At 47.8% G+C, this 25410-nt stretch overlaps 1 protein-coding gene across 10 annotated transcripts in view; it reads left to right on the top strand.

The window, feature by feature from the left end:
* NBR1 (NBR1 autophagy cargo receptor) overlaps window positions 1–25410 on the top strand; it is a 657239-nt gene that overhangs the window by 305781 nt on the left and 326048 nt on the right. For all 10 annotated transcript variants that reach the window (XM_078645308.1, XM_078645311.1, XM_078645309.1 and 7 more), the window contains 2 exons: window positions 9895–10005; window positions 20671–20826. In XM_078645308.1, the coding sequence (XP_078501434.1) occupies window positions 9895–10005; window positions 20671–20826 (267 nt within the window). The remainder of the gene's footprint in view (window positions 1–9894; window positions 10006–20670; window positions 20827–25410) is intronic.

Genomic DNA, 25410 nt, shown 5'->3' with positions numbered 1-25410 from the left:
GGCCAAAGGCAGGCGCATTGCTCTGCCCACGGCCTATTTGTGTCTGTTACGAGCACCGGCCGTCATGTGGTTTCAATTATTGTGCCCAGTCACGGGTGCGATAATTGAAACTACATGGCTCGCTGTGGCGGGCGCACGCGCACCACTCCCGGGCTTCTTTTTTTTTTTTTTCTTCAAGCTATCGCGAAAGTGAAAGCGATCGCTTTCCATGCCGCTTGTTTAGGTTCTTACCCTTTCACCAGAATGCCCCTAAGCCCACAGAAATCATTGATGGAAAAAAGCCTCATATTTCTTCTATGAAGATTGACTTTGGCCCATGTAGAATCGGCAAAACGTTCCTCCTTCAGTCTCAGCGGCGAACCCCAAATGGGTGTATTATGGTTGGTAAAACAGGGGCTGTTCCTGTGTGCTTGTCACTGGGAGATGGTGCCTGTCGTGCCAGCATACAGCTCTATGGGTCGTGTGTGCGGAAGACAGGCAGGCCCTGAGTGCAGCAACCGCTGGCCCTGCCCGGACCTCTGATGCTGTGACACCGGGCCCGGCAGCCGCAGCAGTGCCAGGAAGTGACCTCCGTCTTCACACGCTAGTCGGAGAGGAGGCAGCCGCAGGACCCATCCCAGCCCGCACACACCGTCCGCATGCTGCCTGAAGCCCGAAGGGCCAGCTCAGCTTCGTCAGCAGGGCCCTCTCCGCCCGTACGTGCTGCATAGTTCTCCCGCCACCCATCCTACCGGCGTTCACCTTGTTGATTTCTACTGCTGGAATTTCACGTACCATGCTGAACCGTAAGGGCTTTTACTTCTGGGGCAAGGGCGCGGGTCTCAGTAAAGGGAGTTTCTGTACCAGCAGTGGTTGGATGAAGTACTTCTAACATGAGGTCCTGAGGTGCTGTGGTCTTTAGCAACTCACTCTCATTTCCCGCCTGGTTTGAGCTTTGAGTGTGACTGTGTGGAGGGGCTGTCATGATTAGGCTGGTGATGTGATCTATAGGTTTGATTTCGCAATGGGTGGAGACAATAGAGCGTTGAGTTGCAAGGGCATTGGGCAAGGCTGAAAGTTGACTGCTGGCTCTGCTGGGGTGAAAAGTAGATAAAACCACTTGAGGGAAAAATGCTGGTAATATACAGCCTGATTCATCAAGCTAAATTGCACTCGCAAAGGGCAAGATTCTCAGAATCTTGCCTTTTGCGAGTGCAATTTTTGCATTTGGGATTCATCATCCCAAATGCAAAAATCGCTATTTAAGAATTCGCATATTTGCGAGGAATTGGATTTAAGGAATCTCTAATAGAGATTCCTTAAATGCAATTCATCAACCAATTAGAAATTGCGAAATTGCAATATTTGGTCGCAATTTACCACCAAGTCTGACTTGGTGGTAAATTGCGAAAATAGTGTAAAAAGCACTTAAGTGCATTTTTTTCTTTTGCATGTTACACACACACATGTCCTTTGGACATGTGTGTGCGCAACACCTGTTCAAATGTGCATTTAAGGGGTGCTACAGGGTGTCCTTTGGACACCCCTGGCACCCTTTAAATCGCTATCTTATTTGCGAGTAGCAAATTGCTACTCGCAAATAAGCGATACTCCCCATTCATTCCTATGGGCCTTTTGGCCCATAGGAATGAATGGGGAGTTATTCCTTATTTGCGAGTAGCAAATTGCTACTCGCAAATAAGGAATATGTAGGAATCGCTATTTATTTAGCAATTCCTACATGAATACCGTTTTGCAAGTCCTTAATAGCGATTCGCTATGAATCGCTATTAGGGGCTCGCAAAACGGCCCCTTGATGAATCAGGCTGATAGTGGTTTAAAGTGCCTTGTTGCCTGGCAACTAGTTCCACCCACTAATCACTGGCCTCCGCAGTGCTCAGTCGGGTATGGTGCTGGATTTGTACGGGCAGGTCAAACCTCCAGTAGTAAGTCCCAAAATAAAACTGCACAGTCTGTACAGCTGCCAGTGGGAGACATGGGAGGTAATTGTGCGGCGACTCGCATTAGCTCACATACCTCGTTTACATATGTAATGTGACTCTGCTGCGTTTCTGATGTAATCTGTGTCCAGCGGCCATCCCACGCCACTATCTGGAGCAAGCTTCAGGTGCCTTTAGCAGGCTTCCTGCCCCTCGCCGAGAGCTGACCTTCCTTCCGGTCTGAGAGAAAGCTCACCTATGGAAAACACCAACCACTGTGCATAAGCCGAAGACATTGAACTAAGGGCTGCAAGCATACCTGTAACAGTGGCCCCGTGGCCCAGTGAAGAGCGGAACAAACTAAAGGCACTGCTGCCAACCTAACGTTTCACCATTTAAACTGAGTAAGCCACTTAAATAGTACTTGTGCAGATCACTCCACTATGATGCAGAGGGGCAGCAGTTTCATAGCTACTGAAAAACATAATCCGTCCTCCCTCTCTCCATTCCTCAGCATACCCATACCCCCACCCCCTCCCTATGGTGCCACCAGTACTTTAATAACAATACCCAGTGGCAGTGTGCATAGCACTGGTGTTTGTCCTGCGGTGCCGTAAATCAGCTATACTCAGAGCCACTGGAATTATGTGTTTGTGCTGTCGCAGAGTTTTTCGCATGATTACAAATTTGCCGTATTTACCACATAATCTATCATCTACTGTATAATATGCAGATTTTAGCAGAAAAAAGTTTAGCTTAAACGGGTCAAAAGTTACTAAAAGGCAGTCACATGTGTTGCTGCACAGTGGAAGGCCTGTTGCATAGGCTCAATGGTTACCTTTCTGTTGCTTATTACTTTATTTGGGAGATAAACCAACACTAATGATGTGCAACCTATGCCCAGACCCTGTTAACCGGTGTAAACGTGAAAATAATAAATACTATCACAGAATGTACCACATGCTGCATAATGTGATTCATATTGCAGCTTAATTTAGTCAACCCTGCTGCATAAATTGTCCCTTTGCTGCCGCATAATTCCAGTGATTCTGGCTATACTTCACTTGGCCTCAGTCAGTGGTTCACATTAATTACCTGCTGGCAAGTAACTACTTTAAGCAGAATTATACCAATATTTAGCCAAAATACACAACTTGTATGTTTTGACACATATTTAACTCTCTTTTGCAGTTTCCCACAAGAATGGTATTAAAGGGGCATGGCTTCTCAAGGGCAGAAGATGGCCGTGTGAGAAGAGGGCTCCATCCTCCGGCCTAGCCCGCGACAATCCTGAGTAATAATTCGCACTATTCCCCCGACAGCAGCAGGCATCGTAAGTCAGGCCGAGCCCATCCCACCGGTTCCGGTATTCGGAGGAGACCCAGGGGAGGAGTAACGCGGCACGACGATCCTGGCTCCTGCCTGGGCCTGAAGCCGGGGCATCCAGTGTGGAGTCTACCCAGGAGGGCGCTCCAGCCACTACCCGGGAGGAAGGCGGCGCCCCGCGGGTGGCGGTGACGTCGCCAGGGACAGTTCAGCATCCGATCTTGGACGTGAGGGCGGCCGCTGCTCTCCGCTGAGTGCGGAGGTGCCAAGGGGGCCGTAGGGGAGCCCCAGCAAACAAATCGAAGCCTGATCTGGCCGAGAAGGGGCGAGCCAGCCGCGAAAAGCAAGATGGCGGCGTCTCGTCCCTGAAGTTGGAGGCGCTTCGGTGGCCCCCCACCTCCGCCATGTAAACGATTGGCCGTGTGAAGGTGTAGATATCGGGCCGCTGGTTGGGGGCCCCCACTGATTCTAGACCTCGGGGTGCCTCCCCCGGTGAAACCTTTGTGATGTACCACCAGGAAGCGGGGACTGTCGCTTCCCAGCGAGAGGGACTGCGGTGCTGAGGAGGCCCCATGGTGGCTTCAGTGTGGACATCTGGGTTTTGGGGGCGGGCTGGGCGTGAGAACTGCAGTGGTGGCGGCTCGTCCCGGAGGTCAGTCATTCTCCGGTGCTTCACCGCCACACAGCTCTTGGCCTTCCCTAGGGGCAGCTGGTGTTGGGCCGCCGACATGTGGCCCCCCTGTTGACTGTGGCCCTCGAGGTGGCATCCCCGGCGTGATACTGACTCACGACAGTGTCGCAATTGCCTGGCGCGCCCCCGACGTCAGCTGCAGGGCTCTGTGAGCTGCCGCCGTGAGCCCGTCTAGGGGTGCCCGGTCCGCTGGTGGAGATCGTTATCTCCCGCTCCCGCCTGTGGAACCCTGGTCCGGCGGGGTGGGTTGGGCCTAGAGGATTGTAAGGCCCAGTGCGGACTGTGGTTATAGTGGCGGTGGCGTGGCTGGTGGAGGGCCTGGAGGCTGGCCTGGTGGTGCAGTGCTGCGTGCCCTTCCCCGCAGGACTCTTTGTACGCTGCCCTTTGCTGCAGCCAGAAGTTGGCAGTGAGCTGGCCGAGATGGACTGCGGCAAGACCACGGGGCCCGTGGTTCCAATCCCACGCAATCCAACAAACTTGACCGGTATACAGTACCTAAGGAGGCGCCACAGACCAGGACGCCCAGGAACTCTGGTTCCGGGGGCCTAGGTGAGGAGGAACCAGAAATATCGCTTAAGGACGTTATGGCAGCCATTATAGGAGTTAAGACATCTTTGGATACTGTGGCTATTGAGGTCAACCTTATCCGGGCGGACATGGGCAAACTCAATGAAAAAGTCAAGCAAGTAGAGCTTACAACGGCTAGCCTGGTGGACTACGTTTCGCAGGTCCAGGGTGCGGTGAGGGAGCTTCAGGATTGCCACAAGTTCACCGATCTTAAACTGAATGACTACGAAGGCCGCTTGCGCTGGAACAACCTGCACATTCTTGGGGTTCCGGAGAAGGCGGAGAGGCAGGCACCGGACCTCTTTGTGTAGGATTTAATTTTGAAGCACCTGCAGCCAAAGGGCCTCAGTAATTTCTTTGCCGTTGAACGCGCCCACAGGATCCCAGGCGGCCGTCCCAAGCCGGGCGCTCCCCCGGGGCCCATATTGGCGCGGATCCTAAATTTCCGAGACAGGGACGTCATCCTTTAACTTTCCAGAGCTGGTGCACCCCTGTGCTATGAGAACTCGGATATTTCCTTTTTTCCAGACTTTACCCAGCGGGTGCAGAAACAGAGATGGCTGTTCATGTCAATCAAGCGGGTCCTGCGGGACCAGGGATTGAACTATTCTATGTTGTTACCTGCCCGCCTCCGTGTTGAGGCGGATGGGCGTGCATGGTTCTTCGAACACCCCGAGGCGGCGGCAGACTGTGTTGAGGGCAGAGGAGCAAGAAGCCCGGCGGGTCGGAGTGGAGATGGGACCGGCGATAGTCAACCGGCCTAAGAGGACGCTTACCCAGTGGTTGGACAGTATTGTTTGCTGTTTATGGGCACTCTTTTAGTAGTCGGATTAGCATTTTGTAGTGTGGGGTGGGCGATGCAGTGAGTGGGGTCTCCTTTCGAGCTTGGGACCGAGTGGGGGGGGTAATTCTAAAGAATTCTGTGAACTGTGTTTAGTAGGGATATGACGCAGAACTGTCGGGCTTGGGTGGGACGGACCCTGCCTCCCCACTCCCCCCTCCCCACTGTCCCCCCTTACAGGTGTTTTCTCTCTTTTCTTCCTTGAATTTTTGGGGTGACAGGCACTCTGCCAGTTTTTCATGAACAGTTCTAAACCCAGAGGGCAGGGCAGCAGGGTGGGGGGGGGGGGAGGGGGGGGGGGCGGGGGGAGTTGGGAGGGTTGGTTTATTTGTTTGGTTGTAATTTGGTTTGCATCAGCAGTAACTATGGATATTTCGATTGGGGGAGCAATATTGTTTTTAGTGATGTTTAACAAACGTGGAAATGGCATCGGTCGGGGGCAGTGGGGTTAAACTGATGAGTTGGAATGTTAACAGGTTGGGGGGCAAAGCGCAGTGTTGTCCTTCAGTGTATTAAGCGCCAGGCACCCGATATTGTCCTCCTGCAGGAAACTCCTCTGCGGCACATGTAAAGCGTTACACAGGGGGGGGGCTATGTTTTGTTAGCTCATGAAGGATTCACCACTGGCTCATGGGGAGTTGGTATATTGATGAAGAAGTCCTTCCCTCTTGTGCTACAGGATACTTGGTCTGATGCGAGAGGTAGATATGTGGGGATCTCAGGCAGGTGGGAGGGCCTTCTATCACCTTCCTTTCAGTCTATGTGCCGCCCGGCCTTCAAGCCTCCACATTTAGGGACTTGGGTACGTTGCTGTTGGGAGTCCCTGAGGGCCTTTTTGTGTTGGGAGGGGATTTTAATTCGGTGGTCGCTGGAGACCTAGATCGGTATCCCATGCGGGATCTCCCCCATTCGCACCACTAGTTGCCTGAGTTTTTAGATTCCATGGGGCTGGCGAATGGGTGGAGGGCTTTTCATCCGGATTCCTCCCAATACACTTTTCATTCGGGGGCTCATGGGAGCTTATCTAGAATTGACTATTTCCTGTTGCCGTCTTCACAACTCTAACAAATTCAGGAGGTACACCATTTAGCCAGAGGTATTTATGATCATTCGCTGCTATGGGTTCACTTGACGCTCTGCTTCCAACAGGTGGGGCGTGTGGCCCCCATCAATGCATGGTATCTGCGGGATCCCCATATCCGGCGGGAGCGGTAATACGGGATCAGGCACTCTCTCTCATCTCAGGGGAAAAAAAGGAACAGCGTAGAGAGTTGGTGGCTTTGGAGACAGAGGTGGAGAGGCTGGAGGCAGTTTTGGAGTCGGACGTAACGCCAGACAATCTTCATCTGCTCAAACTTAAGCAGCAGGAGTATAGGGCATTAGCGACGGACCAGGCATGGGCCATGGGCAGAGCAGCTCAAGGGCGACTATATGAGGTGGGCGACAAGGTCGGGGAAACTCCTGGCCTGCCTGGTTAAAAAGGAACGGTCCAGTAGACTCGTACCGGAACTAAGCGGTCCTGGGTGGAACTCCCTGTCGGACCCACAGGAAATAGTGGATTCGTTTGCCGCCCACTTCCAGGATGTTTACACGCCGGCTGCTCACCGACATTGCCTTGCCCAAACTGTCTGAGGTCGAGCGTGACCTCATTGACAGTGACAACTAATTAGGAGGTAGCAGCAGCAATCCGTGCTCTCAAGCCGGGTAAGGCTACGGGCCCTAACGGGTTACCGATCGAATTGTACAAGCTTAAGCCTGACAGGTTGGCCCTGTAACTCAGAACCATGTACGAGGCCTCGAGACAGCTGGGCTCCCTCCCTTTAGACCAGAGTACTGCCACTATACTCACCATCCACAAGGAGGGTAAGCCGAAGAACGAGTGTGGCTCTTATAGGCCGATATCTCTCCTAAATGCAGAGCCTAAAATCCTGGCTAAGCTTCTTGCCACCTGTCTCCTGCCAGTAATCAGGACCTTGGTTCACCCGGACCAGTCAGGCTTCATACCACACCGCAATACGCCGCTGAACTTGCGAAGGGTCCACGGGGTGTTAAGTAGGGCCTCAACGATACTGGTACCGGCAGTCATAGTCTCCCTAGATGCCACTATGGCCTTCAATACCATTGAGTGGCCATACTTATGGGCGGTGTTGGAGAAATTGGACTGTGGTCCAAAGTACATTCAGTGGGTGCAATTACTGTACTCCCCGCATATGGCCCAGGTAATAGTTAACAACAAGAAGTCAGCTGCTCTTCTGTTGGGCAGAGGGACCCGACAGGGTTGCCCCCTGTTCCCTCTGCTGTTTGCATTGGCCCTGGAGCCACTGGCGGCTTGGATCCATTAAGACCTGATGGTGCGGGGCATGCACTGGTCCTTGCAATGGGAAGATCGGATCTCCCTTCATGCGGATGATATCCTTCTATATTTGACCTCCCCAGGAGGTCCCTGAGCGTGGACTTAGACATTTTTACAACTTTCGGGCGGTACTCCGGCTATTCCATAAACTGGAGCAAATCTATTATGTTTGTGGTGGCGGGAGAGCCTCCAATCCTGCCGAGGGGCTGTCCGCTGCAAACTCGTGCTGACGGGTTTATGTACTTGGATAGCTTCCTCTTGCTGGACCCTTCTCTCCGTTATTCTCAAAATCTTCTTCCTCCACTGCTCCAGTTGCGCAGAGATATCGCCCGGTGGAAGACTCTTCCTCTTTCACTGTTGGGAAAGGCCGCTTTGTTTAAGTTAATGCCCTGCCCAGATTTCTGTATGCGGTATGGATTTGGTCCCTGTGTTATATTTTCGGGAGGTAGAGAGTCTCCAGCCGGATCTTCTGTGGAATGGCAAGAGTCGTATTGCCCTTGCCAAATTATCACTGAACTGGTATGACGGGGGCATAAGCCTCCCGGACACACAATTGTACTACTGGGCATCACATCTGTCCTTCATCAATCACTGCACCTATGCGCAGCCGGGCAACCCGGGATACAATATAGATAGGTGGCTCCTTTCCAGGGGGACCTTCAGCAGAGCTCTCTACTCTAGTCCCCGGCGCTATCCCCTAACAGGCCCCACTAAACATGCGGTACACGTCTGGCACACGGCTACCTCCCCTCTGGGTTGGCGACGGAAGCTAACGCTTGCAACACCACTATGGGATTCCGAGCAGCTGGGGGACCTGTGGAAAACGAAGGGGTTCAACAGATGGGATCTTATAGGTCTCTCTCGCATAAGAGACCTGTGGGATGACACGGGTATTAAGCCCTTTGCAGCGCCAGTATGGCTGACTCGGAACACTTTCGCTACATACAGGTCCGTCATGCACTTCTTACACATCTTAAACCTGGGACCGCTCTGCCGGAGTCATCACCCTTGGAGGACAGGGTACTAGATGGTCATCTCGCTGACATCACCATCTCCCTGATATACAAAACGCTGGCCAATAATCGCTCAGACCCTTTCAAGTCACTCAGAGAGAAATGGCTTGGGGATGGCATAGAAATGGACGATGAGGAGTGGCAGGAGGCAGTCTCCTCTCCCAGAGTCGTGGCTATTCTGGCCCGCCTCCGCCTAGTCCAGCTCAAACTTCTTCACCGTGTTTATGTCTCGGGGCCTCAGCTGGTACGAATGGGTAGGGCAGTTGAATGAGCTCGCAGGAGGGGCTGTGGCCAGCTGGGCACCTTTTTCCATATAGTCTGGGCGTGTACATGCATCTAATCCTTTTGGCGCGAGGTCCATGATATTATCAACACTGTCCTGTCAGTGCAACTCCGAGTCGAAGCTTGCAGGTGTCTCCTGAACATTTGGGAGCCGACTGATTTGAATGTGTGACAGACACAGTGGGTAACGTTGGGGCTAATGCTGGCCAAGAAGAATATAGCTCAGCGGTGGGGCGTGTTGAACCCGCCCACGGTTCAGGATTGGGAGAGGGACTTGGATTGGGCTATATTCCGAGAAAAAGACTGTGTATGTAGCACGAGGGTGCCCTAAGAAATGGTCTCGGGTGTGGGGCCCATGGAACTTCCACCGGGGTGAAATATGTCAGCCTCCCCTTGCCCCCGACTCCTTAGACGTTCCACTGGTGTGTTTTAAACATTTCTGTGAATTCTCTCGCTGTACCGATGATTCAGACTGTGATACCCCCTTTGATTTGTGATGCTTTGCTGATGTTTGTTTGTTATTTGTCAATAAAAAATGTTTTAAAAAAAAAAGAACGGTATTGAATTTTTCTACCAAGTATTAATATTACTGATTGAAGAGCAACTCAAATATTAAATAATGCTTTATAGTGTGGTGCCTACTTTAGCTTGCCCATAACTTTACATATGTATTTATTTTGAATTGCGTGATACCACAGTCATGCAGTGATAAACAAGCATTTGCAATGCAATAGGTCTAGTATTACTTAAAGTTTGACTATTGGAGTTGCAAATAATAATGCAATGCCAATAGCTCAAACTTTAAGTAATGCGAGACCTATTGCATTGCAAATGCTTTTTTATTTTGTTTATGTATAGCTAGATATTTGGTCAAATGTATTCATATTCTCTTTATATTCTAGATATGACCCCTTGTATGTCACCCCTACCACACGATAATGCTCTGATTGAGAAACCAGGATTGGGTCAGATAGAAGAAGAGAATGAAGGTGTAGGATTCAAAGCATTGTCAGGTGAGCTCTTCCCATTCCCCTTCCCTTCACTGTTACCAGCTTTTTCCTTGAGCCTTGTCAGACTTTTTAAGGTCTTCTAACTCATTTTGTCGAAAAACTTTCCCAGTGACCTCATCACACTACAAATAACTGATAATTAAACATGTATTTTAATCTCTTAATATATTTTTATATCTTAGGTAGCATTTAGACATCTTGAAAAATAAACATGCTTGAATTGGCCATGCTTTTTTTTAGACCAAGGCTAGGTGGATATTCTATACTGAATCCATGTTTATAAGTGTTTGATGGTTTGTGTCTTGATTAATTGTCCCAACTACAGTGGGGGTTGTGTAAAATAAAGGTTTCAGGAGAATGTTTCAGTTGTTTCTGTACATTGTACTAGGTTTTTCACACCCCTTTTATGTGAGGAGAAAGCAATGAGGTGTGCTTTCGCAACAATTCCTTTAATACCCTGACCTTTAAGTCATCAGACATCGAGGAAGGCTTGAAATTACATTAAAATGTTGTTGTGCTTCCACCAATCTTCTGATTCGCAAGGGCAAGACTGGAAGTGTATAGACAAAATGTGTCTGTCGTCCCATCTAACTCACCAAACAATGTTGATCCACTGCATGAAGAGGGACATGACTCTCCAATAATAAAGTGTACGTAGAGCAGGTGCATATGGTACACCCTCTGTTATACACCCATAATCTGCTCGCAGGTCTTGAAGCAAAAGGCTTTAATAATGGCATGCTTCTGTGGGCCTTGTTGTTATTAGATTTGCTATGTATGTGGCACCTTTTCTCTGGTGACACAATGATCAAAATATACCTTTGTAGTATTTGTCCGTAGATACACTTGCTTTTCGATACTCCTGCCATCTAAGATTGGCCTCAGACATTACAAGTTGTTTTACTTCAAAGAAACTTTGAGTTCCATATGTGGAGTGACTCCTCCTTTAGTTCACCCTTAGATTATTTTTTTCTGCAATCTGGTACGGATGTGTCACCGACCTGTTTAATCACGGCTACTTCAGGCCGTTATACTTTCCGTTTGTTCCTATAAAAGAAAACAATTGTGTTTGCTATCTATGCTTCGAAGCCCGAAAATCACCTTACCAACTGGATACAAAGTGTTTAGTCTGAACTCCTTTCGGTTTCTGAGGACTTGCCCTCGGAAGTGTCAGCAGATAAAGCAGATTTACTTTCTGTTCAAACCACACTGTATGCCAAACACCTTTGGGCTGAACACCGCAAGTCTGTAACAACTAGGTATCTCATGAGCAATATCTATTGTCTTGTTCCACAGACACGCTAGGCTTCGCATCTCAGGATTTAACTTGAGGTTCAGGAGCACCTCCTCAACATTCCTTTTGTTAGGGGAATATCTTTTTTGACCCCCTAGCAGATGAATTGTTTAAAGAAAATAAAAAAGATCCTGATATCGCGAAGTCCATGGGACTGGGACCCTCCAATCCAAAATCTCAGGGGGCATGTTTCGCAGACAACACCCAAGAGGGGCACTGAAAACTGCACCAGTCCACAAACTAACCTGCAGCAGCAGCCGACCTTTCATGACTCCTCAGGCCAGCAAGGGGTATTCATGAGGGAGCTACCGAAGCAACAATGATCGAAGTAGGATTAGGAGTAGGTGTAGTGGTAGTGGTGGCTCCAGAAAGAAAGCTTACACCCCCAAGCATTGACTCTCTCCCGGTCACATTTAACCTGTAGGGGTGAGGACAAGGGATTTCCATTCTCAGTGGGCAGAAATCACTTTAGATCAATGGGTGCTCGTTTTAGTCTAACAGGGCTTCTACTTCCTGGAATTTCATACCCGCTCTGAAGTATCTTTAGATGAGCCAGCTATAGACGACCCTCAATCTTTACCAGCGATTTTAATCGCTTTAGGAAACAAATATTATGTGCCAAATAATGTCAATGCTGGTATCCTTATAATATTCTTTTTTAATAAAATTGAAATGTCCTGTTTTCTTCTTCCTCTAAAATATTGCAATAGCTCCTTATTAATCAATGGCCATTCGCATTATGTTCCTCCATGTGCATTGAAAATGACTGAATTACTAGATGCTAAACCCCCTAAGTAACAGTATTCTTTAACCATAACCATGTTTAACACTTTTGATCACCAGGCGCTGTTTTGCCATTTTTAAGACCCCAATTGCCATAACATTAGCTTACAGCATACATGGTTAACACATGTTGCTGACTTTGTAGCCTAATTTCACTCTGGTTTTACAAAATTAAATCCCTAGCATGCATACCAAAAGACTAGACCAATGTAAGGAAGGAGAAGGAAGGAGGGGGAACATTGAACAGAATTGAAGAATTCTGGAAGATAGTTTGTGTAGGCGTTAAACTACTGGAGTGCTATAACTATCTCACCTCTGTTGCAAACCATTGAATAAAATACATTCTTGGAACCGTACAAAACAAGAATCCAATTGTTGAAGTGCACAGCAAAAAATGTTTCAACACAGCTGGAGGAATATCATTAGTTTTTAGTGTGTACCAATTTGTGCTGTTGCCAATAGTGCCGAAAGCACTGGACAAATAGGTACAAGTAATATACGTTTTTGGTGCCATTTTTAAAAAAAACTTCTTTATTATCATACTTTATCCCAAAATTATCATTCGTCCCTGAAGTGCGATCAATAGCTACTTTTGAAAATAAATCAAATTAGGAAGAATGATAATTAGACGGGTTACTTACAACTGCCTTTGGTATTTTAATGTACTGTGATCAAGGGGTGTTATTTGGCTGGAACAGTACTACAGGATATCAATTAACTTTTAGTTTGGGATGGGATTGGAAAAGCATGCATTTTCTATTATGATAAGAACAGTACATGTGCACTTCCTATATGATTTTAAGTAAAAAAAGAAGTGCTCCTACTTTTCAGACCTACTGAGATGCCTTGGCATAAGAGGTGCCCTCACTTGAATTCTTTCTCTCTTTTATCTCTATATCTGCCCCTCTGAAACTTCTAGACAGTGCACCTCCTGCTTCCTCTCGTTCTTGTACTTTTTAAATCCCACAATACATTGTGATGGCCATATGTTTAGTAGGCCAACAGCGATATCTCCTTTATCCCACATTTAAGCTAAAACTGGATCACTATTGTACCTGGATCATTCCAATTTTTCAGTTCTAGATTGCTGACAAGGGACAGACATTAGAGGACCTGATGTGTTGCCTCCGAAAGCAGGCAAATTTAGCCATTGAGGGACTGTTTAGAAAACATTTTTTATGTTTGTTTACACCATTTTGCTAGATCCCACGACAGTAGGGAAGCAACACTCAGTAAACAAAGTACTGGATTACACCAAGAAAAATTTCTTACAGATTAACATTTGTAAAACTAAGATCTTTGCCTTGCTGTTATTTTCTCTATGGATCACTGTAATCCAAATCAATTTGATTTCATATGCCAGACTCCATTGCTGGAATATTTACATGGGCTAGATGAAGAACCAAGCAGCCAAATCATTCTTAGAATGGAATATACTTATGTCATAATGTCTACAGCCATAGAATCCCCTGACTGCTATAACTAATGGTAAAATCCTACAGATTGTGTTTTACTTTGGTTCATTTTCTATGTATACGCCCTTCTATCAGGTTGGATTATCTGTGAACCATTTGGGGCCAGGCTTTTAAAAAGGTATGTTCCCATGGATAGTTCCACATTTGACTTAACAACAGCATTTTCTGCCCTTACAGGATGCAGTTTTAATTTTACATACGGTACACTGTTGATTTTTAAGGACATCATTTAAGATGCTTAAATGTAACACCTGTAGCTCCCTAGGTGATTTTTTCTGAGACCACTATTAAATGGTCAACACCAACAAGGCACACATCCTACTAAAAAAGCCTGCCTGTATATGCCTCTAGTGGTCATTGACACCACAAAGGGCTGATGAGAGACATTATGAAAGTCAAAATAATCATGTGCTATCAGCTGACACAGTTGTGACATCGGAAAAGGCTTTCTCTTTTCTCCAAAGACAAGTCGGACAAGACTCATCGGTGAGGGTCAACTCAAGGGGAACTTGTGTAAGAGGCCACTTGTGAAGTTTTTATTTTTACAAAATATCATATACACGGAGGCCACAATTTTTAACTTCAAGATTATGCCTTTGAAGAGTTTTGGAAGGCATGCATTATCTTTGTTTGGTTACTCTAGTTTTAGCTTGCTATTGTTAGTAACTCTAGGCGTCATCATTTTCTCTCTCCCTTACCTCCCACATCTGACTTTCAAAATTAAAGATATGAATAACTTATGCTCTTTTTCAGTATAGTGTATCTGTTGGGGTATCATGCACTGTCTGTAGTATGCGTGTTGCATAGAAACCAGCACAATCCCCAGATAATGAGTTGTTTGTATAGCATCTTATTTATTACTGTTTTTCTTGGGAGACTTGAGGCAGAGCAATCAGAAGATCCATTGAGCACTCATAGGAAACATTTACATGGAGCAAATTGTTATCTGAATGGGTTATCTTTGTTTTAGTGTTTCTTCCCAGCTACCAGACTGGCTTCTATTAACTAAATGATTTGAAGATTGGAGATTTGGTATTTTGGAAACTGAGTTACAACAGGCTTGGGTAATGAGGACAAGAGTTTTATTGTGAATCCTATGATAACCTAATTATCTGTCAGTAGAGACACAGAAAGTTTGGTTTAGGGTGATTATCCTGTCTGTGCTGGAAGTGTGATGGCTGAGTCAAGACTGGCCCCTTGACCCTTTGGCTTGGCCTAACCTGAAAGTTGGAGGGTAGAGATTTATGAAATGTGAAGAAAGTAACTTGCCACTGCTTGAAAGGTACTTAATGTTCGAGGCATATGAGCTGCAGATCACACACACTATGCATAGATCGCCATCTGGTGTTGGGCCCGGATGTTTGAAGTTTGTTATTGTCTTGGAAAGTCTTTGGAAGTCACGAGATAGGTGACTCCTCCTTTGGACAATAGTGCGCATGAGCATCAACTCCATCTTCATATTTTTTTTCCGCCATCGGGCTCGGATGTGTTCCACGCGTTCCAGTTTGGTATTGTTACCAAGTTAAATTTCAACGTGCAATCCTTACCTAATTCTTCGGTATTGTCTCGATCGAGTTTTCCTTTTGACTCGCATCTCCACAAACTTCTACTTCGGTTCCAGTCGTCGAAGCAGGCCTTTGGGCCTAGCTGCGCCATCAGGCCTTCGTGGCTCATGGAAAGGACTCGCTTCAAGAAATGTCCTCAATTTGGAGCCAAGTTCCCACACACTGATCTGCATGAGGTGTGTAATCTCTGCCTTTCACCTGAACATGAGGCCAAAGACTGTCCGGCTTGTGCCTCTTTCCACTCCAAGAAAACCATCAGAGATCGTCGAGCTCGAAGAAGCATGGCTCGATCATCAACATCGATACCAGATGACATCTTCCAGGAATGCATCGATGTACCGGAGCAGGAGCAGATGGAAGAAGGCTCCTTCAGCGCCTCCGACGCAGAGCACTCCGACGTCGAAGACATCACCTCGGGTCAACGGGTCATAAGTACTGACGTCGACCCTTCCCCCCCACCTACCCATCCAAAGGCTTTGGTAACACCTTCACCTTTAGGCCCAGGTGCACACCATGACAAAACTTCCTACCCCCCATCTTCGGGCTTGGCAAAGAAGTCTACAATTAAGCCTTCAGGCCACTCAGCACTGAGTCAGCCTTCCGTCGGTGCCAAAACTCCATCCTCGGCACCGACCAGAGAGAAACCGAAAGAGAAACCAAAAGACAAATCATTGTCATCTTCCGCGCCAAAGCCCGATTCCGCACCAGCGCATTCGGCACCGAAACCAAAAGACACTCAAACTTCGGATCCGAAAAAATCCTCGAAACCAAAGAAACCACCGGTTCCGAAACACACATCGGAACCGAAAAAACAACCGGTTCCAAAAACACCCAGCACCTCCGATCCGAAAAAATCATTGTAGCCAAACAAGCAACCGGTTCCAAAGACTCCAGCCAAACATTCGAAACCCAAAAACTCCTCAGGCCAAAACAAAGGAGCATAAAATTACTCCAAAGACTGTGCCACATAAGCATTCAGACCTGAAAAAATCGGCACCGTAACACCACGTTTCTGAGGAACAGCTTTTTTAACCTGATCCCACACAAAAAACTCGGGAAATAGACCCAGAAACAGGTCATCTTAGGATTAGTCCTTTCAACAACAAAAAAATGGACAAACCTACACCATCTCCACTTCCCTTAAAGAAAATAGACTTTGCCACCTCTCCTTTAAGGATCCCTTCTCCACCTTCTCCACAATACATTTCTCCTGTTCCATCTTTAACACCAATACACTCTCCTCCACCTACAGATGATACCACTGATGACGAAGGTGATAATGAAGGAGTTAATGAACCTCTACGAGAGCCTATTCATTACATCCCAAATGATCCATTGGAAAGTTATGGCACACCAGATGTCCACAATACATTTCTCCTGTTCCATCTTTAACACCAATACACTCTCCTCCACCTACAGATGATACCACTGATGACGAAGGTGATAATGAAGGAGTTAATGAACCTCTACGAGAGCCTATTCATTACATCCCAAATGATCCATTGGAAAGTTATGGCACACCAGATGTTCCTGATGTACCACAGGAGGATGTCTATCCATCTAGACCATCCCCTCCAGAAGACACTATAGGTTTTACTTAGCTAGTACATAGGGCTGCACAATACCACGGGGTAAACTTGCATACATACCCCATAGAGGAAGACTTCCTCATGGACACTTTTACAACATCCCAAAGGTCCACCTCTATTCTACCAAAGCTAAAAGGGGTCATTAAACATGCTCCTGAAGTCTTTAAAGACCCAGTTAGAGCTAGAGTTATTAACCCTAGAATAGAGAAGAAGTTCAAGGCTGCCCCAACTGACCCTAAATACATTAAGGTACAGCTTCCATTAGATTCCTTAGTTATTTCCAACGCCAGGAAAAGGGCAAACTCTCAAACATCAAGTGATGCTCCACCACCTGACAAAGAGTCAAAATTATTGGACGCATCTGCCAAAAGAACAGCGTCACAAGCAGCCAACATATGGAGGATTGCCAACACATAGGCTTTCCTAGCCAGGTATGATAGGGCGCACTATGATGAGCTAGAGACCCTACTACAACACCTTCCAGGTGAATATAAATCAAATGCCCATGATGTTAAACAGAAAGGTAAAATAATAACTAATGCCTCCATTCGCTGTGCTCTAGATGCAACAGATACAGCCTCCCGAGCCATAAATACCAGTGTCCTTTTACGTAGACATGCCTGGCTAAGAATATCAGGGTTTAAACAAGAGGTTCAGACTACTATACTGAACCAACCCTTTGACGAAGAACACTGATTTGGACCTGCGGTGGATTCATCTTTAGAAAAGATTAAAAAAGACACTGACACCGCCAAATCAATGGGAGCCTTGCAATCGCAAGCTCCCAGATGTTCCTTTCGTCGCTCCTCTTAAAGGGGTGCCTCTAGAGGCTTCAACACAGATACCGCCTCGACTACATATAAAAGTCCCACACAAACATCCTTTACCAGAGGTCATTACAGAGGAGGCTACAGGGGCAATCACAGCAATGGTAGGGGCAAAACTACCAATACTCGTAGGGCCACCACCTCAAAACAATGACTTCCCATCGCTCCCCCCCGGACTATTCTACTCCAGTCGGGGGATTAACCCAGTTCCTACCTGTCTGGAACAATATCACCACAGACAGGTGGGTGAGACAAATGATCCAATCTAGTTATTGCCCGAAGCTCACTGCCATTCCCTCCAATATACCACAAAAACAAAGTCCAATGTCAACCGAACGCTTCTAATACAAGAGGTGCTTTCCTCATTGCACAAACATGCAATAGAGCCAGTTCCCCTTCAGCATCAAAACACAGGAGTTTACTCCCTGTACTTTCTGATTCCAAAGATGGATGGAACCCTGAGGCCCATCTTAGACCTCAGACCATTAAATCTATACATACAATCAGACCATTTCCACATAGTCACTCTTCAACAAATCCTTCCCCTACTCAAACAAAGCGATTTGCTTGCCACATTAGATCTCAGGGATGCCTACTTCCACATTCCCATTCACCCTGCTCACAGGAAATATCTTCGGTCTGTAGTGGATGGGCACCACTATCAATTCAAAGTTCTCCCATTCGGAGTTACCACAGCACCCAGAGTATTCACAAAATGTCTAGCAGTGGTAGCTGCCCATTTAAGAACAGGGCCTAGGGCCTCTATTCTTCACCAATAATAAGCGCTACACTTAAGATCTGAGACAATGTTGTGGTCAAGGCAGGCTTGACTACTTTCCCTTCCCTGATGACCCCTCTCTTCACTGATCCCGATTTTGCCCCCCTCACCCCTCAAATGCATCCAGAGCAGTTCCGACGAAGGATTACTGGGGGCTGCAAGCGAGTGGGATGCCCTTTTTTTTTTTACATACACTGACTTATATTCTTTGCCAAATTTCAAGCTGACAGTTCCTTGACTGATGCAGACCGTGTCTCATATTTGCAGTTATGACACTGGATCTGAGATGTGACTGATGCAGGGTGCCCGATGAACTCCTTTGAGAAATGGCTGCTACTCAAAGGGGCTGATAGATATCTCATCTCCAAGCTTTGCTTCTTCCTGAGCGCCAAGAAGCCCCAGACTAAATCCAGGGGACAGCTTAGATGGGAGAACGAAATAGGCAGCTAATTTTCTACAAAGGATAGGGATGATATATTCTACCGAGTACACCACACAGCTCACACTGGCTAGTACGTAATCTGTGTACAAAATTGCTTACCCCGATGATACTCCGGAAATGGAGCACTGGGTGTTCAGTGAACTGCTGGTGGGATTGTGGTAATCCTGGCACCCTACTCCATATCCTGTGGCACTGCCCAAAGCTCATAACGTATTGGAATCAAGTCTTAGATGATATTGATTCAGCTTTTCATACTGCTATCCCAAGGTTCCCTGCATACATCATTTTGAGACTTTTGAATCCCTCGACTTATCCCTTGTCCTCTAATCAAGGGAGGCAAATGGCTGTCGCCTTGGGAGCGGCTCAGCAGGTTATACTCTCTCTGTGGGGTACAGACTAGTCTCCAGATCACACCTCCTGGTTGCAGAAACTGTGGTTCATTCTGAAGATGTTGATGCTCTCATTTGTAATTAATGCCCGGCACTCCTCTCTCATTATCCAGAGTATCTGCCATTAAAACATTTATGGAAGGCCTCAAAAGAATAATTCCTCCGAGGGTCCCTCCCTCTCCAGTATGGAATCTAAACATCGTCCTCACTAGGTAAATAAGTCCTCCATTTGAACCTCTGCATAAATGTGAGCTACAATTTCTTGCATGGAAAGTAGCTTTCCTTGTAGGTATCACATCTCCCAGAAGAGTCAGTGAGCTACAGGCACTAACTATTCAAGAACCATTTTTACAACTCCATCATAACCAAATGGTTCTCAGAACAAATCTTAAATTCCTTCCAAAAGTTATTACTCCCTTCCATCTCAACCAATCTGTAGAGTTGCCAGTCCTCTTCTTGCAACCACAAACGGTAGCAGAAAGAGCTCTTCATACTCTAGATGTAAAATGAGCACTTCTTTACTACAATGAGAGAACAAAACCTTTTCGTAAAACAAAACAGCTTTTTCCTTTTCACCCCACATAAAGGCAATCACATATCAAAGTCTGGAATTGCAAGGTGGATTGTCAAATGTATACAAACTTGCTATCACAAAGCAAAACGTACACTTTCTATTCCCCCTAAAGCTCATTCCACTCGCAAAATAGGGGCTCCCATGGCATTTTTAGGAAACATTCCCTTAGATGATATCTGCAAAGCAGCTACATGGTCTACACCGCACACATTCACAAAACACTATTGTGTAGATGTGCAAGCAAAACAACAAGCTAGTGTGGGCCAGGCTGTACTCAAAACACGATTTCAAACTACTGCAACAGATACTGGTGGTCGCCGCTAAAGGGACAGTACTGCTATACAATCTATGCATAGTGTGTGTTCTGCAGCTCATCTGCCTCGAACGGAAAATGCTACTTACCAATATGCATCTATTCTTGGCATGTAGAGCTGCAGATTCACACACTCCCTCCCCGGCTACCTTTATCTGTTCCAGTATTATCTTATTTAGATACAACATACATGGACATCTTTCTGTTCTCACAAAACTTCATCATTTCCCTTCTTGTTGAAAAAATCTGAAGATGGAGTCGATGCCCATGCGCACTATTGTCCAAAGAAGGAGTCACCTATCTTGTGACTTCCAAAGACTCTCTAAGACAATAACAAACTGCAAACATCCGGGCCCAACGCCAGATGGCGATCTATGCATAGTGTGTGAATCTGCAGCTCTTCATGCCAAGAACAGATGCATACTGGTAAGTAGCATTTTCCTTTAATTGCTAGATACCCCACTGACTCCTTGTACGTTGGGCGGGTACTGCAAATTGCATCTGTTTTCTAAATATTTTCATGCAGGTTGACTTTATCTATGATCTATGGTTCCATCTGTTCATTTTATGTTTCTTATGTGTTTATATTTCTTATATGTTTTTCCTTTGTGCCTTTACTAATGTCCTTATTGTTTTCAGACCCATCCATGGTAAAAGTTAAAGTTGAAAACGCCCAAGAAGAATGTGAAGAAGATATCAGCAGCACACAGTTTGTGTGTGAAACTGTAATGCGTTCTCTCACCCTAGATGCAGCTCCAGATCACATACCCCCACAGAGAAAGAAAGACTCGCACTGTAAGTACTTGCAAAGTTTGTGTTATCTGCTACTTTATTGGTAAACAATTAGCTGCGTTATCTCCCCATCATAGCATTTATACTTACCAAAATCCCCAAAAGCTTATATTGGCTGCTTGAAAGCAGCGTGTTAACGTGAAAGTTTTTTTTCGCAGAGTTCACAAGAGGCATGCTGTGTCCTGAATACTTGTCTTTCAGATTTATTCACCTTAGGTCAACGCAGAACTTCTTTCCTCTGTCTATGCTCTTGTACAGATGTGCTGTTTGTACTGAGTGTGTACAGGTGGAATAGTATTCAGTGTTTGGGGAGCTTAACTCTTGAACTTCTAAACTTCCAGCCGGTTGCCAACCATTTACAAACTAATTTTCTCACCTCTTCCCAAGAAATTCAAAATGTGGCTGCATTGGACCCAGAGGTTATAAGTTGGTTGGCGAGATGGCCAAACTCACACAATTTGGTTTCAGTTTGTAGGTCAATTTAGACTTAACATAAGCCCTTTCTGTAAAATTCCTATATTAATACGTGAAGTTAAAACTCTTTCTGAATTTTAACTTCCACTGTGACAACAACATACTCCACAGTGCTTCTCATCTGTCAAAAGGCATTTTATTTCAGCCATAAAGTAGCATCAAATAGATTCATTGTGAACTTTTAAAGAATACTTTCAAGAAGAGTTATAATCCTTGGCGCGTATAATGTTTTTTTTTCTTCAAATAAAGCCTGGTTTTTAAAGTAAATATTTCGATATGGAAATGGGACTTAGATGAATATCAAATAGCGCAATACAAATAATAGCTTTCTGTGAGAAAGTGCCTCTTTTAAGACATGGTTAGCCCCCACTTTTTGCATGGACATATATGTGGCTTGATTTTAGTGCACAGGGTCCCTGCCAATCAGGTTCCCTTTGCCAGTGCTTCTTTCCTAAAACCTATTCCCCATTTGGCCCTTCAGGCCCCCCTGTAAGTCCCTATTAAAAGGCACCTGGGTACAAAGAGCTTGGGGACTGAAGAGGATCCCTTAGGGACCCCTTTCCTCCGCCATGCAGACTGCCACTGCATCATGCCTGGCTGGTGCAGACAAAGTCGACATGGCACACTACCTGTGTGCCAGGCCAGCTAGCACTGCCTAAATTATAGGTAAGTCACCCCTTTAGCAGGCATTACCAGCCCTAAGGCAGGGTGCACTATATTCTAGGCGTAGGCATAGCTGCATGACCAGATATGCCCCTACAATATTGGGGTCTATTCCTTAATATTATAAGTGCCAGTGAAGCCATAGAGAGTACAAGGGCGGGAAACTAGACCGCTCCAGTTCCACATCACCATGATGGCTTCACCGAACACAGGAGTGTTTGGTACCAAACTATTCACTATAAATCCATACTGATGCCAGTGTGGGGTGTATTGTTACATATACTCGAAGGGCACCTCAGAGGTGCCCCCTGAAAACCTTCCGACCCTGGTGTGGGCACTGACTGCCTTTAGGCAGCCTTCCACACACATACATGTTTCTGGATACATGGGTGGAGAGACGCTGCTTTCTGGGACCAGAAACAATGCACATACTGCACAGAGGTGTCACACCTCCTCCCCCAGGATGGGCCGGTGCTCAAAGGGGAAGCTTCAAAGGCCTGCCGTCTTTGTAATGCAACCCCCAGCCTCTTGCTGCTAGCAGCAGATGGCAGCCCCTGGTTTACAACCTCACTTTGGGTGGGAAAACCAGCAGGAAAACTCAGAAAGGCTAGGAGGTGTGCCCACCTTTGCCAACTCCACCCCTTAGTTGGAGGAGCTGAAGTTAAGTACACTTTTCAGTCCCCTCCATCTTGAAGATGAGGGGACTCCTCCAATCAGGGCTAGATCTATGCCCCCTCCCACAGGAAGGTAGCATAATAGTGGGTATGGTCACCCCAGGTAAGGTGCCCATTGGCACTACCTACTATTCCTCTAAAACGCCCCCTACATTTAGAATTTAGGCGGCTCCCCCAGACCTAGACCTAGAAGTTAGTTATCTGCGACCTAAGAAGGACGAACAAGATGCCATGCAGCGAAGCCTGGAGACCGTCTGACTGACTTGGCCCTAGCCCTTTCGGCCTGTCTCCAGCTTCCAAAGACCCTGCAAGAAGAAGACGCCTGTCCACCAGCTAGCGACTTCCAGACACCCCAAGAAGACTGCTTGAACTTTGGAAAAGACCAGAACTCCAGAGGACTGCAGTTGTGTCCCCAAAAAACCAACACAAAGGACTCAGTTGCCCTGCGGATCCGCGAGTCCTACCCACACTGCACCTGACGCCTACGGCACATGTCCTGGTGGCCCACTAACCTAGAACAGATTCCCCAGTGATCCTGACCTCCAGTCCAGCTTTGGTTGACCCCTCCTGGACCCACGACAACGCCTGCAGCCTGAATCCAGAGGCTCCCCCTGAACGCGACTGGCTCCGGTAAGAAGACTTCGACGTCTAAAGGCAACCCTGTACCCATAGCCCCTGCACCTTGGTGAGCTGAATCGATGGTACCTCTATGACCCCCTACATCTCTACTTACCTCTACTGTCGTTTGGTCTTCCTCCTGAAACCCCAGGTGCGACGCCTGCAGCCAGGGGTTTGACAAAAGCAGAATCCTCATTGAAAAGCATTGTGGCGCTGAAAGTCGAAATTGCACCCTGCACCCGCCGCTCCTGTGCCGCTGACTGTGTATGTTTGGTGCTGCTTTATAGCCCCTGTGCTTAACCTAACCCCCAAAGCTTGGCCCCTGCAACCAATTTACTTACCTGCAAGCAGTTTGGCTTAGAGCTCCCCCAGTCTTCATTGAAAAACTTTGTGTCAAACTCTAATTTTGACCTCTGCACCCAGCCACCCTAGTGCTTCTGGTAGTGCAGTTTTGGTACTTGCCCCTTTCTGACCTTTGGTCCCGAAGACTGGAATTGCAAGTGTTGTACTTACCTATCTAAAAGAGACACTTTAGTGATAGATTCCCCACCTTAGAATAACTCCCAGGCATCAGACTGGATCCAGAAAGTTTTGCTTAGCAGTACCCCTGCACGTCGGTAGGTGGCATCGTGCGGCTCTGCGGTCGTGAGCGCCGAGATGATATCACGGAGACAACTTAGGCGCCACCCATGCGCGCGGACCTCAGTTCTTTCTTTTTCCGCGCCGAAAGCGCAGTTCCGGATTGAGCACGTACCACAGTCATTTTTTAACTCCATTTTGAGACTTTTTGTCTCCTTTTCTTGTCTCCTGGTGCACATAGGGATGCCCGGTTTTAAGTCTTGTGGGTCGTGCTCGCGTAATATGTCGGTGGCGGACCCCCACGATGTATGCCTCTACTGCCTGGAGATCGACCATGACTCCCGGAACTGTCGAGACTGTCGAGCCAGGACCCCGGAGGCCTTGCGGGAGCGGAGCCGGAAGTTGCTGGAGGTCCGGCACTCCTCTCACCGCCGTTCCGGATCTAGGGGCCGTTCGCGGGACCACTCGGGGGACCGGAGCCGTCGCTGCTCAGGATCTAAGTCTTATCCTTCAGATTCCGGTAAGCAACGCCATAAAAAGAAGTCGTAGAAGCGTGTTCGCTCTCAGACGTCCCCCGTCGCTCTCCGGAGGCGGACGAGGGGGATAGGGGCTCTGCCCCTGTGGTTCATCTGGAGCTGGGGAGTCCTGCGGCCTACCCGCTATACTCGGATCTATCGGTGACTCCCGTACAGATGCACGAGTTTCTTGCTGCCTTGTACCACCTCTTTAGGCCCTGTGCTCCCGCCGGCGCGCCTTCGGGCCCGCGGTCCCATGTCCAGATCCTGTTGGCCCGGCTGCTCCGTCACCGACGCCAGCCCCAGCGCCGCCGGCTCCGGCCTCGGCACCACAAGGTGCAGCGCCACTGGCTCCGGCCCCGGCGCCACCCTTGCCTCTGGCCTCTGCACCACAAGGTGCAGCGCCACTGGCTCCGGCCCCGGCGTCGCCCTTGCCTCTGGCCCAGGCTCCGCCACAGGCGCCGCACTGGGTGCCGGTTATCCCACCCCTGCCCCGGTTCTCGGACAATTTTGTTCTGGCCTGGGATCCGAATTGGGATACGGCTCCTGCTCGACCCCGACCGGCGCCGGTTTTGGCACCGCTTGCCTCCTCTCCGGCTCCGGCCCTGCCACCGAAGCGGGTCCCTTTACTCCGGAACCAGACGAGGACTGGGACGGCTCCGAGGACCCCCTTACCCGGCAGTGTGATTCCGAGCAGGATTGGGTGGACGACCTTCAAGATGCGGGCGAGCTTGATGTGTCTTCTGACCTGGGGTTTGCCTCTCCTCCGCCTACTATGGAGGAGGGCACTTCCTTCACCGTGGTGCTGCGGAGGCTCTCCATCTGGACCTCCCAATGATGGCCCTTAAGACCAACCTCCTTACGGAGGTGCTCCAGACGGAGTCCACGTCGTCGGAGGCGCTGCGCCCTTTCAATGAGGCTCTCACCGAAGTCCTCTTGGGCACTTGGTTGTGACCGGCATCGGGGGCGCCGGTGGATAAAAACGTCGATATGCGCCGGCGCCTGGTGATCCCGCCTTCTTGACCACTCACCCCACGCCTGAGAGCATGGTAATTCAGGCCTCG

The sequence above is a fragment of the Lissotriton helveticus genome, chromosome 5_1, assembly GCF_964261635.1.
Source record: "Lissotriton helveticus chromosome 5_1, aLisHel1.1, whole genome shotgun sequence".
Classification (NCBI taxonomy): domain Eukaryota; kingdom Metazoa; phylum Chordata; class Amphibia; order Caudata; family Salamandridae; genus Lissotriton; species Lissotriton helveticus.
The sequence above is the reverse complement of the archived record's forward strand: the minus strand, read 5'-3'. Positions and strand labels throughout refer to the sequence as shown.